The 18,835-nt window shown below is 36.8% G+C and overlaps 1 protein-coding gene across 1 annotated transcript in view; it reads right to left on the bottom strand.

The window, feature by feature from the left end:
• Window positions 1-705: 705 nt before the first annotated feature.
• LOC135075652 (putative inorganic phosphate cotransporter) overlaps window positions 706-18,835 on the bottom strand; it is a 34,773-nt gene continuing 16,643 nt past the window's right edge. The window contains exons 3-11 of the mRNA XM_063970065.1: window positions 15,606-15,785; window positions 13,389-13,527; window positions 11,452-11,669; window positions 9,824-9,973; window positions 7,395-7,527; window positions 6,072-6,196; window positions 3,347-3,466; window positions 1,839-1,974; window positions 706-855 (exon numbers count right to left, since the gene is read on the bottom strand). Coding sequence (XP_063826135.1) covers window positions 806-855; window positions 1,839-1,974; window positions 3,347-3,466; window positions 6,072-6,196; window positions 7,395-7,527; window positions 9,824-9,973; window positions 11,452-11,669; window positions 13,389-13,527; window positions 15,606-15,785 — 1,251 coding nt within the window. The 3' untranslated portion in view covers window positions 706-805. The remainder of the gene's footprint in view (window positions 856-1,838; window positions 1,975-3,346; window positions 3,467-6,071; window positions 6,197-7,394; window positions 7,528-9,823; window positions 9,974-11,451; window positions 11,670-13,388; window positions 13,528-15,605; window positions 15,786-18,835) is intronic.

The following is an 18,835-nucleotide window of genomic DNA, read 5'->3' on the forward strand; positions in this document are numbered from 1 at the left end:
ATGTGAGCGCGCGCCAATACGTATGCGGCGCGCACGCACACACCGACAAAATTTAGCGTGGATTAGCGGTGAGGTGCGCTGAATTTTATCAGTGTGTGTGTGTGTGTGCTGTATTGGCGCGCTCACATACAAACCGCGCTCGGGCGTTTCTATGAAGATGACCTACTCATTTGTATTTACTCTGATTATTACGATTACTATAGCGCGATACTGTGTCGCGCGATTGTAGATAAGCCAGCATGCTCAGTTTATTGTCCACGGGAATATCACACTTATTGTCGAATATCTTCACCTGATAAGATAGGAAACTTTGGTTTTTCTTAAGTGCACACTCGAATATCACTAATTGACGTAGACGTTTGACGCCTGTACTTACTTCAAGACATTATCGATGGTTGAACGCAGATACTGTAGTATTGTAGATTACGTGGAAGTAGACAGTATTTTTTTAAAAGGGTAAGTTTGTAAATTACTTTGAGCATGCCTGAGCCTCAGCCCTCTTTCAAGAAATTAAGTAAGTATAAACTTTACATTAACGTTCCCGTGAGAAATATTCGACTTCGAGGTTCTGGATTCAATGGAAATTGTAATCTAGTAGTAGGAAGTAAATATAACAACTGAAAAATAAATGATTTCGAGCTATACCTAGGGACTACTATAAAGATACATACTTATTTAAAAATGATAGAAAAAGGACACATCATATTATTTAAAATTAGTTTATTTACAAAATGGTGTTAGTCAGGTACTTAAATTAAGTGTTTATTTATTTATAAATACATACATACATAAGGAAGGAGTGTTTTTAATATTTAGCGTCGACAGTTTGTGTAGTCGCGTTCGGGGCTTTCATTTCTGAAAAGGAAAATGGAAGATAAAACAATTTGGGTAAATAATTATTCGCAAATCATATTTTCCTGGAAATTATTTAGATTACCCCGGATTAAATTAGTTTAGCCCAAATGGTGGAGGTGTTGAATCAAATAAACATTAAATAATTTATCAAATCAAAAATGTCTTTATTAATTTATTTATGTGAATTCAATTAATTAAGTCTTCTAATAATAAAGGCTTCCACGGACCAAACGCGGGTCAGAAGCAGCGCGGCTGAGGCACACTGAAAGCAGCGCAGCAGTTGCAACGCGGGCGGTTGTCAAAAATTTAAATATTCAAAAACCGCTTTCAACGCGCTGCTACCGCCCTGCGTCCGGTGTGTCATGCTAATAATAATATGGCCGCCATAGTAATACAACAGCGCGGGCCCGCGTTCGCGCCGCTTCTGTCCCGCACCCGCGCCGCCTCGTTTGTCGTTCGGCAGTAGCAGTGCGGCGCGGTTGGAGCGCGGGCCCGCGTTTAAATTTGGTGTGACATACTTCAAAGAGTTTCTTGTATTACAACTTGCGCGAGCCCGCATTCAAACTGAGCTCCTACTGCCCCGCGTTTGGTCTGTGGAAGCCTTAAATGTACCCAGCTAAGACGCCACTAAATTAGACTCAGTTGGTCTATGTGTTAGATAAGTATAAGTTGCCTTTTTATTGGCAGTATTAGGGTTAATACTGGGATGAAAGTGTTTTTAAAACCTACTTTCAAAAATAAAATTTATTTTACGAAAACTAATGCCTAATCCAATGAACATGATGTTGGTTCATCATCATTATTTCAGCCATAGGACGTCCACTGCTGAGCATAGGCCTCCCCCAATGAATCCCCCCCCAATCCCCCAAAGGTGGACCGACGACCTAATAAAGGTAGCTGGAAGGCGCTGGATGCAGGCCGCTACCAACCGTGCGATGTGGATGTTGGTTCAGAATAGTTTAAATACAGAATCGTTAACATACCAACTTCAGGGTCAGTCTGTTCAGGGTCATTCCACGGCTGCTTCTCCGAGGTGCTGTACAGCACGAAGAACAAGTTACTGAAGAAGTAAACGGCCGACGCCACGAAGAAAACCTTCCGCCATTCTGCTGGGTCCGTCTGCAAAATCACATATTCAATGAAGAAGCCACGATAGCCGAACGGTGAAGGGGTCGGACTGGCCGACTCGTGATCCGGGGAACGAGGGTTCTGTCCCCGGCGCCGCTCGATTATTGTGGTGAGATCACTCGTGATACAAGCATATTTACTTAGCTTAGTACGAGGGGCTAACGGGAGTATTAGTAATTTGAGAAATAACGAATTACTAATAATCTTTGAAAAAATCTAATTTCCCTCCCGTCTATCAAATGTGTTATACAGGGTGGAATTTTGTAATGCCACCCGGAGGGAAAGTACTCCTAATATTGTAGATAGAAATTTTTTCTTAAAGAAAACGTTCCTTTATTTTTTAAAAGAAATAGAACTGCATTCAAAGATTTCCAAAAATTTGCTTGCCACATGCGGGAATCGAACCAAACAAAATCTGTTAAAAATTACACCCTGTATTTTTATTACATCGATCGTTAGTATTAAGCATGAGGATGAAATCTCTCTAACAAACTTGATAAATCAAATGAAAGGAAAACCATGAAATCTTAAATTATTTTAATTATGTTACAGAAAATTGTATGGTATGGTATGGTAGTATAGTGAATATTCGAAAATTTTTCGAAAATATTTGAATGCAGTTCTCTTTCTTATCAAAAATAAAGGAATGTTTTCTTTCAGTAACATTTTCTATCTACAGTATTAAGAGTACTTTCCCTCCAGGTGGCATTACAAAATTCCACCCTGTATAAACCAATTTAATCACACGTCCTACGAAATACTTGGCATCTGTTTTCCATTTGAAGTTCATTTAGTAATTAGAAATTGGGGATACGACTTGGGACCTGGAATCAGTTAAAAGCGTCTGGTATTGTTCAATAATACACTAAATCATAATGGTTCTGTGAGAATCGGTTTTAAATCCCACTTAATAAATCTTTTGATATGTATTTCAACCAGGGACATAAGAGCCTAGAAGCCATTTATTATATTAATATTAATTGACAAAACAGATGATAAAATTTCAATTATTTTTCCGTCAGACAGAGTATTAGAAAATATTAGACTCATATTTTTTATTTTCTTTCATAATTAAATAATAACAGTGCTGCATCGAGTTGGAATGGCGCGTTACGTCACGCTTGAGAAGATTTTTTACTCAAAAGTGAAGTCACGCGACATTTCAACTCAATAACTGTAATTAATCGACTATGAAAAAAATGTAAAAATATGTGTCCAAATTTTTTTTATTATGTCTGACGGACTAAATAGAATTTCGATTTCATTACCCAGTCATCATTCCTAGTCTATGTAGTAATTGACAAATTATTTCCATGCTAGACTTGGACTGTTTTCAAGTTTACAAATAGTTTTTAAAGCTTACCTCATCATTGATGATGAAGCCGCAGACCAGTGGAGCAATGATGGATATGATGTTCGCCAAAAAGTTGGTGATGCTCATGAGACTGGCGCTGAAGTTTGGCGCCAGGTCGATGTGGACAAGCTGGGACAAAGAAAACACATTAATAACTTTCTGTACACTTTCTGGTTTCGTTTGAACCCAATGTCGTCCACTGCTGGACAACGGCCTCCCCTGGATGGACGGCATGGATTACTACAACGAACGGTCCTACTCGCCCGATTTCCGCGACTTTTAACAGGTCGTCAGTCCACCGAGTGGGGAGGTCTGTCTACATTACGTTTTCCGATCAGTCACTTCATCATTTCAGCTATAGGACGTCCACAGCTGAACCTAGGCCTCACTTATAATACTACGATTAAACGAATATTAAAGTACTAGCTTTCCGCCCGCAGTTTCGCCCGCGTGGAATTTTGTCTGTCACAGAAAAACATTATAGCGCGCGTCCCTGTTTCAAAAACCGGGATAAAAAGTATACTATGTCCTTTCCCGGGACTCAAACTATCTCTATGCCAAATTTCATCAAAATCGGTTCAGTGGTTTAGGCGTGAAAGCAAGACAGAAAGACAGACAGAGTTACTTTTGCATTTATAATATTATAGTATAGATTATTTTGTGTACATTAACGTTTCTTCAAGTCTATTGAAGGTCACTCTCGCTACCAATGACTTTGCGTTCAGTGACCAAGACTTATTTCATTTTAATATTCGTTGCTATCAATAACATAAAGAAAACATTGAATTTCAATTTTATTGTAAACAGAACCTAAAAATACAAACGAAGAAAATGGTCTGTATTTATTTGATTCAGGAGGCATTAAATTGAAATGGTACCTACTTCAAATTCTCCCGCACTGGGGTCTTGGCCCCTACCACTTTGTGACGTTTTAGTCGTAGATACAATATAAAACATTAAAATTTCTTAACATAAGTTAAATACATAATTAAATATGACAACGACACAGATAACTGTATCGCATCGCATTTATAATGCAAAAGTAACTCTGTCTGTCCGTCTTGCTTTCACGTCTAAACCACTGAACCGATTTTGATGAAATTTGACATAGAGATAGTTTGAGTCCCGGGAAAGGACATAGGATAGTTTTTATCCCGGTTTTTGGAACAGCGAAGCGCGCGATAAAGTTTTTCTGTGGCAGACAAAATTCCACGCGGGCGAAGCCGCAGGCGGAAAGCTAGTAAGTAATAAATAAACGATTAAATCGTCTTCTTTTATTACTTTTTTTCGTAATAATTGACAATTGATTTATCAAGTTATAACAAAAAAAAGCATACGTTTCGTCGCAGAAATATATTTAACCCTTCAAGTACCTACACGCAAATTGAGAAACAACAGAAATCAATTGTTACCGCGGTCTCATGCGACTGCTTAGGGTTTGATGGGACAAGGGAATTAATTGTAAAACCACTCTAAAGTTGGGTATATCCGGGACTAAAATCAAGGACTATTTACGAGTATGAGAAGGCCTTTCATCTACCCAATTATTGTGTACGGTGAATGGTACAATCGAATTCTATTCAACTTTTATGACTTCATCTATTTTTGACACCTTGAATAAAACTACGCAATATTTCACTAGTGCCTACGCAATATTGCGTAGTTGGCATTCAATGTGTTAAAACGGTTTTGGTTCAAAATGTATTATACATTTCTATAGTAAGGCCCATAACTGCACTCATCCTACAATGTTATTGCATTCTTGCAACATTATACGCAGCAACCCCACTATTCATAAGCTACAAGCTCCACGGTCAAAGGAAACTTGCTTTATAAATAAGAGTTCAAAAAGATTTTCTATTATTTTCCCCTGCTTATTAATTATTTATCGGTCTGTAAAAGCGTATGTTTTGAAGTTTCAAGTTTATGGCATCGCGTGCGTTCTTAGAAATGAGAACGAACTTTGAAAATTTCATTTTCAGTTGCTAATATTTTTTAAACATTGATGAAAAAAAAGGCTCAGATTGTCATGAAATCTAGAGTTACCAAATTTAAAACATTTTGTTGTTTCAACATTGTTTAAACAAGTACCTAATTAACGCTTTGTCACTTTCTGTGCCTGTTTGTTGATTTCGGTGTTCATGAAAAAATACAAAGTTGTGATATTAAAACGGAGTTGTAAATTTTTTTCAGCTTTAAAAAGTCAGGTCTAGTTTGAAAAAGCGACTTAAAGATATTTACAGCACAGTTTTCTTAGTCGTTTTCTATTCCAATTTCGTACCACCGAAATCTACTTTAAACCAAAAAGTTTTTAAACTTTCTTGTCCTACGTGATCTACACTAATACTCATACTATGAAGAAGTAAAGTTTGTAAGTTCGGAAGCAGTAGGTAAATCTCTAAAAAATATGCATCAGATTTTAAAATTTCTTTCAACATTCCAAAGTAATTTACATTTCATCTGGTGACAGTAAAAAAAGGTTTGAATCTAGCTCTTATCCTATTCTATTAGAAAAAATAACAACGTAGAGTTCAGAATAGTAACCTAGGTTCATTATTTAATATTAAATTTCATGTTTCCCGATTAGTCATAGCAATAATAGTTTATTTTTACCTTCATATTCTAAATCTTTCTCTCACTTCAAGTTAAGAATCAGCTTTGGGCTCCCTTCCCCTAATCCATATTTACTTCAAACAAACTTCGACTCTATCATAGTATAGATAAAACTCCTTACCAAATACCCAGTGTACTGTCCAGCATTGATGCCCACGGAGATGGTAAGCATGGCCACCGCCAGCACCATGTTGTCTGCAGGCGTGTACGACAGGCCTATCAGCGCTACGGCGGGGCCCCAGAGACCTGAAGAAAATATTTAGTTGAAATCTATATAAATAAAAATGAATTGATGTTCGTTAGTCTGATTAAAACTCGAGAACGACTGGGCCGATTGAGCTGATTTTGGTTTTAAAATGTTTGTCGTAGTCCAGGGTAGGTCTAAACGGTGAGCAAATACGCGCGCGATATTGTTTTTCTGTGACAGACAAAATTCCACGCGGGTGAAGCCGCGGGCGGAAAGGTAGTAACGAATATAATTTTATGATTTTCTTTAATTATCTTTAGGGCACAGTTATTAAGTTAGTTTTATACTTTCTGGCATTTAATACTCAATCATCATCATCATCATCAAGTCAGCCATAGGACGTCCACTGCTGAACATAGGCCTCCCCCAATGCTTTCCATGTTGATCGATTGGTAGCGCCCTGCGTCTAGCGCTTCCCTGCTACCTTTACGATGTCGTCGGTCCACCTTGTGGGTGGACGACGTCCCACGCTGCGTTTTCCGGTACGCAGCCTCCATTCCAGAACCTTGCTGCCCCATCGGCCGTCAGTTCTGCGTACTATGTGCCCTGTCCATTGCCACTTCAGCTTGCTAATCCGTCGGGCTATGTCAGCGACTTTAGTTCGTTTACGGATTTCCTCATTTCTGATTCGATCTCGCAAAGAAACACCAAGCATAGCCCTCTCCCTCTCTGTTTAATACTCAATACTCAATACGTTTATTGCTTCCATAATAGTAATATAGGTGTTACAATGTGATAATAATTTAATTAAACTATTATGCACCGCCTACTCTAATTTCAGCTTGGCCTTAAAGTTAAGTAGGATAATGCCATTAATGTTGCCTTTAAAGCTACAAAAGGCGAATTTCATTTTGTTTTATGTGCAAACATGAAACCACTGAGTACCGAATTTATAAAAATGATGATCGTCCTCAGCTTGAATGCATGGTACAATTTTGATAAAAGATAAAAAAAGATAAAAGATCATTTATTCACCGAGACAAGGTAATACAACATCATTCAAAGAAAAAAGACTTTACCATGTAATAATTCTCAGTAAGCCTTTACAAGTCTTTCAAAAGTTTAAAAGAACACTTTTACACTTCCTAACGTTACATTTTTTTTAACATTGACTCTGACCTTTCTACATAGTGTTTGCCAGTGCTGAGAAGAAGCAGCGCAAGAAACTCATACATTATACTACTGCACTATACTCACCAATAGAATTAAATAGTTTCCTAGTATGTGAGACGCTTAGCCACTGCTTCTTGAGAATGAGATCAGTCATGGCGCCCATGGGGAAACTCAGGGCATACATCGCCAAGTACGGCAGCGCTGAGAGGACGCCGTTCTGGGAAATGAAAGACTAGCGTTACTTTGTGTTTTATGGGTTTTCGATATTTCAAAAGATTTGTAAAGAAGTCAAAACAAGTGGCTTTAAGTTGTTTATTTATTTATTTTCTACTAGCGACCCGCCCCGGCTTCGCACGGCTGCTAAGTATACATTAAAAAGCTTCCTCTTAAATTACTCTATCTATTAAAAAAACAGCATCAAAATCCGTTGCGTAGTTTTAAAGATCTAAGCATACATAGGGACAGACAGCGGAAAGCGACTTTGTTTTATACTATGTAGTGATGAAGATACGATAATTCATAATCATTTTCTGACATTTGCATGACATTCAATTAATAATGATACTACTTTTTAATATTAAAAACATAACCATATTTTTGTAATTTTTTGTAATATTTGCACATCGTATGTACGATAGAATATGTTGGAAACGTCTCTTTTTATAACCATTTGTAACCGTATTCTGGCAAATAAACGATTTATTATTTATTATTATTATTAGAAAAGTAACAGCGTTGTAGTATACATTTATGTGGCGGGCTAGGGATTGTAAGCCATACAGAAATATTCGTATAGCATAAAATTATTATTACCCTTTAACTGGTATAGAGAAAAATATTTTTCATTAGTTTTGTACCTTATGTTTTCTCAAAAAGGTTCAAAAATGGTGGCAACATAATAATATCTGCCACTACCAGGTAAAGGTTTAATAGGTAAATATTTTTTTTAACCTGGGTACTACTGGGTAGTAATCAACGCAATTTTTAATCAGTTGTTTGGTACCTACTCATAAATATCTTTAAAAGGCATCCAGGTAAATTACGCTTACTTGCCCTCTTTTGTAAAAAATATAATAATTTTATAATACCATTGCAAGGCACCTTAAAAATAACACCGATTTAAGGTTGCACTTATAATAAATTGTTATACTACTAACTATATTCAAAAAATCCAAAACAATAGGCTTAAGAAATTTTTGGATATTTAACTGTACGAGTAGTAACGATCGTCCGTCCCTTATTCGGTAGAGACCCACGAAAACCAAGCATCATGGTTTTTAAGTGGGTCATGGCTTATTCGGATCCTTTTCATTTGGGCACCACATGGGCACCACTTATGGCGCACTCGACCTCCTTTTGTTGTCTTTGTTATTGTTATATTGGTTTGGGATGGTAATTCTGTTGGCAAATGTAGATTTTGTAAGACTGTTTTGTTTTGTAACTCTTGAACATTTACCTACTTTCTTTAAAAGAAACAATGGGTCTTACTTTTTCTGACTACTTTTACTCTGGCCACTGATTACTTGTCATCGTTGGATTATTGTAGTGAACCCACTCGTACTGGGATATTTAGCTTACCACGAGGGTTTAACAAGGTTTTTTTTTAATAAAATCACATGTAAGTTCAATGTAGAGTCTGGTATTACTTTTTAAACTCTTCTTAAATTTTCTCATACCAGCACAACAACATTAACACTGTAACATCATGGGAAATAAAAATTTACATTCAGAAGTGCGGTAACGCTTGCCAAAATCCCCATCATTGAAACACCCAACACTTTAATTATGAAATCTATCTATGATTGAGGCATAGCGTTTTAGTATCTATCCACCATGGAAACTGAAATTTGTTAACCACTAACGACCAATCCACTAACGACGGGTTGTCGGTCAACACGGCTCTGGGCTAGTAATTGGCTGCCTCTGATTTATTTGAAATGCAAACATGAATCCTTTTTGGTTCGACGAAGCAAATAAATAACTGTTGGTGAAGCAAAAATAGAGAATTTGTGCGTACTTTTTTTAGGGATTATCTTAGAAATAAAATTGTTTTAGTACAACTAAAGAAAAGGGAATACGTAATTTGAGACTTTAAGAATATGTAGGCACATGAAACATTTTCACATTATTTCGTCAAAAGAAAATGTTAATTAATAACATTAATCCAGTTATTAACAATTTTCTCTGAAATTATTTAGACAAAGAAATACCTCGACTTAGAACTGACGGACGGATATTAGTTAGTCTTCAAAGACTAAAAAAGTACCTTACTAGGTATTTTTAATATCTCATTAAAATCAGAAAAATTAATCGCAGCATGAGACGTCCACTCACAAGGTGGACCGACGACCTTATAAAGGTGCTATCTTTATGAGGAAGACGCTAAATGCAGGCCACTATCAACCGGGCGATGTGGAAGTCATTGACGGAGACTTATATTCAGCAGTGGACGTCCGTGGTTGAAATGATGATGATGATGAAATATGGTGCGGTATAGTTCTCAGTATACTTACACTCTTGATCTCGAATCCCAGCACTCTGTTCATGTAGGACGGGATCTCCGTCATCAGGGTGAAGAAGCCCCAGTTTTGCCCACAGTGGGCCACGATCACCGCCCAGAATGGCAGGCACTTCATTATCTTGAGCCACGGTGTGGGGTACCGCTGTAGGAATACAATTATTAATTTAAAACCATAATCAAAAATTTGACATCTCAAATAACAATGTTACCACTTTTTATCTATGTTGTAGAAAAATGAAATCACCTATTATGAATATTCATCAACATCGGGCTACAGGAGATGACCCTCTCTCTAATTACCAGTAGCAAATTGGGGGATTCCCTACGCTGGCCAGACGGGTTAGGGAGGCAAAAATAATATAGGTAAATAATGTTCGAATTGGGTATTAGGTAGTCGCCTTTTACAACATCTTTGGCTGGTTTTAGTGTCCGGTGCGGACCCGCTCCGCACGGCCAATCTGTATGAACTTCTAAGGAGCGTTTTAGAGTAATGCGGTCCGGAGGAACCGCTCGCTCCCTAGCAGTTCAGACAGATCGGCTGTGCGGAGCGATCCGCACTGACAGTCCGCGTGACACTAAAACCAGCCTATATGGTGGGAGGAGTGGTCATGCGTACCGACAATTTTAATGGTTGGTACCATAGGTCCTCAAAAGGGCAATTTATAAGCTGCTCTTATAGCCGTGTCATTTTCTTAATAATTATTATGTTTTTAATATATATTTTCATAATAAATACCACTTCTAAAACAACGTTTTCATAGATTATATTTATGACTTTGTCTTATTGTGACATCAATTTATCGTAACTACGCTTCACCACTAATATTTCAAATAGATAAAAGACATTTCCAAACTACTTTGCGGTTGATTCCTGCGTAGGCGTCTGTTCTGTCAACAAAATTCTGTCAACCTCTAAATATCAAATTGGATTTGCACTCGAATCTTCGAGATTAAATAAACATCTTTAATTTCAAATAATGATTAAAGTAATACCGTGAACAGTTTTTTCTTGCTTACTCAACAAAATATCTTGATAAGGTAAATTGAATTTCGTAGCACAAAATTTGCCTTCAAAAAGGTAAATTATAACGAAGATTGTTAACTAAGCTAGCATGAATTATACTAATAAGATTTAAGTATTACATCGTGTACGCAGCTAACAAGATAAATTACATGATTTCGATAGTACTCGTAATTTAAAACAAAACTAAGTTTTTGTATGTAACCTCTACGGTTTATGATTGTTTCACTATCAGTAATTTCTTACCATTGCAGTAAATTTTTCTATAAGCTTAGCTTTTAACAACTTAACTTTAAACAGCTAAGCTTATAATTAATGCTCGTGACTAAAACAGTCCAACGCTCACAGGAATCGAACTGGCAACCCCCAAATTAGGCTATCATTGAGTGAGAATAGTCCCGTTAATAGTTTTCATACAATTTCTTGAAGCGCAGATGCAGTGCCACGACCGGCCTTCGCGTTTGTTATTCTTAGATATTGTTACGTCTCACAGTGCGCGTGGACGCACAGGGTGACACACAACCCAATCACAGAGCTCTATTAAACGCTGTGCGTTCGATAGCAAGTATCGTTTGTGAATACGGGCGTTAGTTTCTTACCTTCTGCTGCCCAACTCTTCCCAAAGACCTCTGTATATACAACAGCTCCTCCTTGCTTATAAACTTGGACTGTTCAGGGCTGGCGGCCCCGAAGACGAGGTAGAAAGTGGTCCAGATGGCTCCGAGAGCAGCATTGAGGTAGAAGATGGCCCGCCAGTCCAAAGCTGATGCTATGATGCCGCCCACGATCAGCTGGAATGCTATTCCAAGCTGGGCACCTGGAAGTAAAGTTCTTGTTTAGAGTAGGCGCACACCGTTGATTTTTCGTCGGCCGATAGTTTAGTCGGGCTGTTGATCAGTATGGGCATGTATGGGAGTGCGCACACTACGCCGATTCGATTTGGCCGATTCTTCATACAATTTAAAATCGGGCACAACTATCGGCCAACTAAAAATCAACGGTGTGCGCCTACTCTTAATGAGCTATTAAAACTGCGACTCTACATTTTTCATATCAATATTAGTCCGATCAACGAAGCTTTTGTAACCCGAATCATTCCTCTGCCTTTGAAACTTGGCACATGATGAAAATAGTTAATACAGATTTTTAGATATACTAGCTTTCCGCCCGCGGCTTCGCCCGCGTGGAATTTTGTCTGTCACAGAAAAACTTTACCGCACGAGTCCCTGTTTCAAAAACCGGGATAAAACTATCCTATGTCCTTTCCCGGGACTCAAACTATCTCTATGCCAAATTTCATCAAAATCGGTTCAGTGGTTTAGGCGTGAAAGCAAAACAGACATACAGACAGACAGAGTTACTTTCGCATTTATAAATATAAATTAGTACTTCGATACTTGTGACCTGTTGGTCACAAATTATCGGTAAGCGATAAATATCGACAAACTATCGATGCTTTACTCCAGCAGACGCCGAAGCTTTGGAAGCTCTAAATGAACCGGAAGCAGCCGGTTTTGATGGCTTCGTAAACATTCTGAGCGATTCGCCTTAAATGTTTTGATTTCATTTACGGTTAGGTCAATTAGTTAAATTGAATGTATTTATAATTAAACATTTAAGATTCTTGAGGTATGAATCGGTATTCAATATTTTGTTAAGAAATTAATAATTATAATAATATTTTATCAACTTGAGGATAATGGCGTAATTAATTTAAGCAAAAGGAGTCTTGGGTTATTTTCCCGTTAGGGTGAATTTGTCAAACTGTAATTTACTAACACAGTTAAATAATTACTTGTTAACATTATTTAATATAGGCACGTCAATTCATACACTTAATTAGTGATCTGTTATTATGAAGTTTAAAATCACTTTCATCATCATCATTTCAGCCATAGGACGTCACTGCTGAACAAGGCCTCCCCCAATGCTTTCCATGTTGATCGATTGGTAGCGGCCTGCGTCCAGCCTTTACGATGTCCACCTTGTAGATGGACGTCCCACGCTGCATTTTCCGTCGGCCGTCAGTTCTGCGTACTATGTGCCCTGCCCATTGCCACTAATCCGTCGGGCTATGTCAGCGACTTTAGCTCGTTTACGGATCTCCTTATTTCTGATTCGATCTCGCAAAGAAACACCAAGCATAGCCCTAAAATCACTTTATCTTACCTCAACTTTAGGTTCGTTTGTTTCAGCCAAATGACGTCCAATGTTGGACAAAAGCCTCCCCCAAGGATTTCCAAAACGACCAGCTTTAGGTGTTTTTGATAAAATCTATACCATCTATACGAATATTATAAATGCGAAAGTAACTCCGTCTGTCTGTCTGTCTGTCATGCTTTCACGCCTAAACCACTAAAGCGATTTTAATGAAATTTTGCATAGAGATAGTTTGAGTCCCGGAAAAGGACATAGGATAGTTTTTATCCCGGTTTTTGAAACAGAGACGCGCGCGATATAGTTTTTCTGTGACAGACAAAATTACACGCGGGCGAAGCCGCGGGCGGAAAGCTAGTAAACAATTATTATTACTTACCAGCATAAATGAGGGTAGCCAGCAATCCCTTCTCTTCTAAAGGCACCCACTGACTGATGAGGTGGTGCATGGTAGGGTATACGAATGCTTGCGTCAGGCCTTGGAGGATTCGGCAGGCGCATACTACTTGCCAGCCACCCTAAATCACAAGGGTAGAATTATTAATTATAAATTAGATTACAATAGACAAGCACCATAACTTTCTTATTATTGGAATTTTTTATATATCTCGCGAAAATTATATTAAATATTTTTACTCAAAATGAATATTAATTAGATAATGCTTAACCTATTCGCGATTTATTTACTTCATCATAAATATACCTACTTTTACTTCATTACTTTATCATAAAAATATACTTTTCGTGCAATAATTAAATGATATAAATACATTTTATACGTGGCTTAGACCATTATTTTCACCTGTCATGATTATTCCCATTATTGATATAATTTGCTACTTTGCTTTGCCACGTTAATTAAAAAGGTAGTTAAAAATCAATCTAAAGTGACTAAATTGTACTCATTTTCCCTTTACTCATCATAAGTGAAATATAGATCTGACGCATTTTAATCCTTATTACAAATAGGTATAACAAACACGTGACTTTAGCGATGGTAAAAATTTAAGGCTGGGTTGCACCATCTTACTTTAACCCATTTAGACCGATAATTATTTTTATAAATAAATAATGATTCTTCAGCAAGAACTTATAAAAGGAAGCATAAAAATCATGAAAAAAATATTTAAAAAAATAATTCATAAAAAGGGGGCCGTGGGGAGCCCGTACCATATAGGGTACAGTAGGTCTATATGCATGCAAAAGATAGTAGTTGTTCAAAGAAGGTTTTTATTTATTTTTGTATGATATAAAATAAAAATAAAATCACATAATCACCAGTATTACTCTTGGTATAGCTTGTAAGACGTTTCATGTGACACTAACCACATTTGGTTCGTTTTTCCTACCTTCCCCAAAGTTAGTGAGGAAAGCTGAAGAAGACCTGGCTTCTTCTCACTTGTTACGTTTATTGCTATCAATAACCGCATTTAACAATACTACGACGGAAATTTAGCAAATCCATCGAAGAAAACTCTGAGGATAATTATTTACATTGACACTATCTTTATCGCCTCAATCTTCGTCAGTCTGATCACCATTAGCGGTAATCTGATAGAAAAGCAGTAAAAAAATACCAAAATTGCTTTGTTTGCTGAAATCATGAAATTTTTTAAGAGTTGTGGCAATATAGTGAAGCATCAATAGCCTAAAACAATGAAAAATAATAAAAAATAAATCATATTTTCTCGCATGATTTTGCTTATGCATAGACCTACTGTACCTTATAGGGTACACCTATTTTAGACTAGAAAAAAATGGTATAAAAATAATCTCAATAATATTTTTTTTGTAGTCATGATATGTATTGTACTCTATTTTTGAAATAAAATTGATAAATAATATAATTTACGATGAATAATGGGAAATATGCCTTCTTGAATACATTGCAAATATTTTTTTTTGTTTTCTGTCGAGGAATTTCAAAAATATTTCCGAAACCACCTGTTAATACGTATTTTTAAATATTTTTATGTAAAATAATCACTTTAAGCTTACTGTTACAATCATTTTTACAAAATAACAACAGTTTGGTACTTCAAAATATTTTCAATAATATACCGTACCACATAGGGTACGGTAGGTCTAAATGGGTTAACTTTGACAAACGTTAAAAATCTGTCAAACTCCATACAAAACGCACCGGTTATCGTCATAGTTACGGCCAAAGTTAGGTGGTGCAACTCAGCCTAAAACGTCATCGAATCACTAACACGTGTACGAATAGAAATGAACAATGCATTTTCCCAAAAATCCGTGACGTCACGTCAACTGCGAACGACAGTGACAGTTTTCGTCGGTGACGAATACCGAAATGCAAAGGAAAAATTGCAAATCATTCACACGTTTTATCGGGATATTGAATCTGTGAGCCCGTTGGCAAAAACAAGTCGGATGTAGGCTTCTAACTGGACTGATCCGACGTCTAACACTTCAAGTTTGAATTCAATTAATCTTTATGAAAATACTGATTAGGCCTTTTTCAGGGCACTACTGCGCTTCTCTAGCTTATCCTGCAATCACTTTGACACAACTTACTAACATTTAAAATAATGCAACATTTAAAAAACATTTGTCCAAATATATTTTTACTTACCAAACTAGCATAAATTGGCAGAAACAGTGACACCAAAGCGTTGACCGCTACCGCGATAGTGATCAACCATTTCCCACCGACCCTCTGCACCAGGACGCCACCAGGAATCTGAAGGATCACGTAACCCCAGAAGAAGGAAGACAGGATGATGGACTGCACACTGTGTGACCAGTCAAAGATCTGTGGATAAAAAATAGGAGCATTTGTAACTTCCAGTGACTTGGCCCACTCTCAGCTTGGCCCACGGACCAAGTCGTTGGCGCTATGTCGGTCACTTTGGTTCTCTTGCGGATCTCCTCATTTCTGATTCGATCACAATACCTATTATAATATCGATAGACTATAAAAACCACTAGGGTTTATTCTTAAGACTATCTTGAGCTTTCATAATAACATACGTACTTATTCTAACGGAAAAATATTTTTTCAAATCGTTCCAGTAGCCTATTCGATACAAACAAACAATGAAATTTTTCCTCATAATAAAACTAGTGTAGAAATGTAGATGTAGAACAACAGTTGAAGCGAAAGCGAAAAACATAAAAAAATAATAATAAAAATGGCATTACTCGTAGCTTATCTAACCTACCTATCAAGTACACTAATAACAAATATTTTCCTCAATCAATAAAAATGTAATTATTATTTTTATGTGAAAACATAAAACTTAAATGGGCTTCTTTCTTTATCTCATGTTATGAAATCAAGGAAGTCATTTACGTCATAAAGTAATACGTACGTCATAACACAGTTTTATCAGAAAGTGGAAAAAATAGGCTTGAAGATTGTCAACTTTCTGAAATAAACAATCTTATCATTTAATACCGCGCAATTCAATAATATGGAGGCCGCGTACCGGAAAATCCAGCGTGAGACGTCAACCTACAAGGTGGACCGACGACATCGTAAGGGTAGCGGGGAAGCGCTGGACTCAGGCCGCTACCAATCGATCAACATGGAAAACATTGGGGGAGGCCTATGTTCAGCAGTGGACGTCCTATGGCTGAAATGATGATGATGATAATGATGATCATTTAATACATTTCCGTGTTGCGTAATTTTAAAAATGTAAGTTATCAAATTGAAAAAGAACGTTTACATTTAAAATAACTGAAAATTAAATAAAGAATCAACTATTTCAGGAACTGAAAGAGTCATGAACTTATGAGACGGTTAAAAATTGCTGCTTCATTCGTAAGATAACCAAGCTTGAAGCTCGTCTCTTGGAAGGTAAGTTACGCTTCCCAGCGCAACTTCTGGAGTGATTCACTGCAGTTGCAGTGTGTCTCAGACATCACGGGACTGTCCCCATATATTGTTGAGGAAACGTGAGCAGTTTGCAGTGCTCGCTTTGCTTTAACTCCAAAAACAGAAATCTGGGGGCACGGCAGTGCCCCCACCAAGTCGAGCAAAAAAGCGGCACGGCCGTACAGGCCATTTTCGACCGCCTGTAACTTCGTTGTGGATAAAACTAGAAGGCTGAATTTTCATTAGCTATGCAGGCATTGTAAAGACACGGTATATTTAAAATTTCATTCAATTTGAACCAGTAGTTTAAGAATTATAACGGGTCAAAGTTACTTAATTTTGTCACTCACTGACTGACTCACTGACTCACTGACTCACTGACTCACCGATCATCAAAACTCTAAGGCACTTCTAGCAGACCTAGAAGCTTCAAATTTGGAATATAAGTAGTGTTTGGTGTATGAATCAAGGAAAAACTAAAATATTTGGGGGCACGGTAGTGCAACCGCCAAGTCGAGTAAAATTTTTCAATTTCGGTCCAGTTTTCTAGATACATAACTGCTGTCTACAAAATACAAAAAGAAATGATATTTGAGGGCACGGTAGTGCAACCGCCAAGTCGAGTAAAATTTTTCAATTTCGGTCCAGTTTTCTAGATACATAACTGCTGTCTACAAAATACAAAAAGAAATGATATTTGAGGGCACGGTAGTGCAACCGCCAAGTCGAGTAAAATTTTTCAATTTCGGTCCAGTTTTCTAGATACATAACTGCTGTCTACAAAATACAAAAAGAAATGAGATCCCATCAAAAACAATACTTGTCAAAAAAACCAAGTCTCGCAACTCAGTTGTTCTACGGTAAAAAGTTGTGAGATCCATGTAATACCAAGTCCAGGCCAGGAAATCTTTAACGTTTTACATAAATATATTGACTTGGCCATCGCATGAAAACACGTGTAAATTAAATTATTTAGTGCGATGGCCAAGTCAATATATTTATGTAAAACGTTAAAGATTTCCTGGCCTGGACTTGGTATTACATGGATCTCACAACTTTTTACCGTAGAACAACTGAGTTGCGAGACTTGGTTTTTTTGACAAGTATTGTTTTTGATGGGATTTACTATTTCAGACTGTTTAAATAAAAATATTTTTAATCTGACTAGCAATAGACTATCCAATCTATGCAAGTCACTCTGACATTTATATTTTTTCGTGTAATCCCTGTTTCAATGAAAGACTGGCATACACTTATCTACTAAAAGTTAGCATTTGTTGCAAAAACAAACTTGAAATAGGGTGAAATAGGATAAAAATTTGTTTGTGGAATTTCTCAAGTAGGATCTGAAGATGATTTGTAAAGGTCAAAGAATACTATGTAATAAACCAAAGGTATTTTTTTAGTGAATTATGTATATTTTTTTGGGGTTACTATACTATACTCATATCAGCGTAGGGGGCGTAATTTTTAAAGCGCTGCAATTCTATTTCACAATGCTAGACAAAACATAAATCAGAGACACAAATCGTAATAGAAATATCTCTGCGGTTTATGAAACGGCTGGAAATCCGGGTACAAATTAGTTATAATATTTGCTTTAAGTTTACGACGTCTGATGCAATAGTTTCAGATATTGCGTAGTACAAACCTTCATGTAAATATCCACTTTCTTAAAATTAAGCACAGATATAATTTTATTTTTGTTCTAAAAACACGCTACAAAGTGTCAGATCAATTTATCTGGATTTTTTTCTAATGTTTCTAGATTATTTAAATCGATATATTTTCTGCAATTAAATATTTCAATGATAGCAATATTATATCATATTTCTCTTACAAACATTATCAAGGAAATGTTGATAACGACATAAATAGTTCGCGTCAATTTATTATTATACCTAGTTACGCTATTCAGATCGTGCCCCCAATAAGGCAACACACATCACCCTGCAAAGTTGTAGCAAAACCGAACTTATTAC

The sequence above is a fragment of the Ostrinia nubilalis genome, chromosome 10 (genome assembly GCF_963855985.1).
Source record: "Ostrinia nubilalis chromosome 10, ilOstNubi1.1, whole genome shotgun sequence".
Classification (NCBI taxonomy): domain Eukaryota; kingdom Metazoa; phylum Arthropoda; class Insecta; order Lepidoptera; family Crambidae; genus Ostrinia; species Ostrinia nubilalis.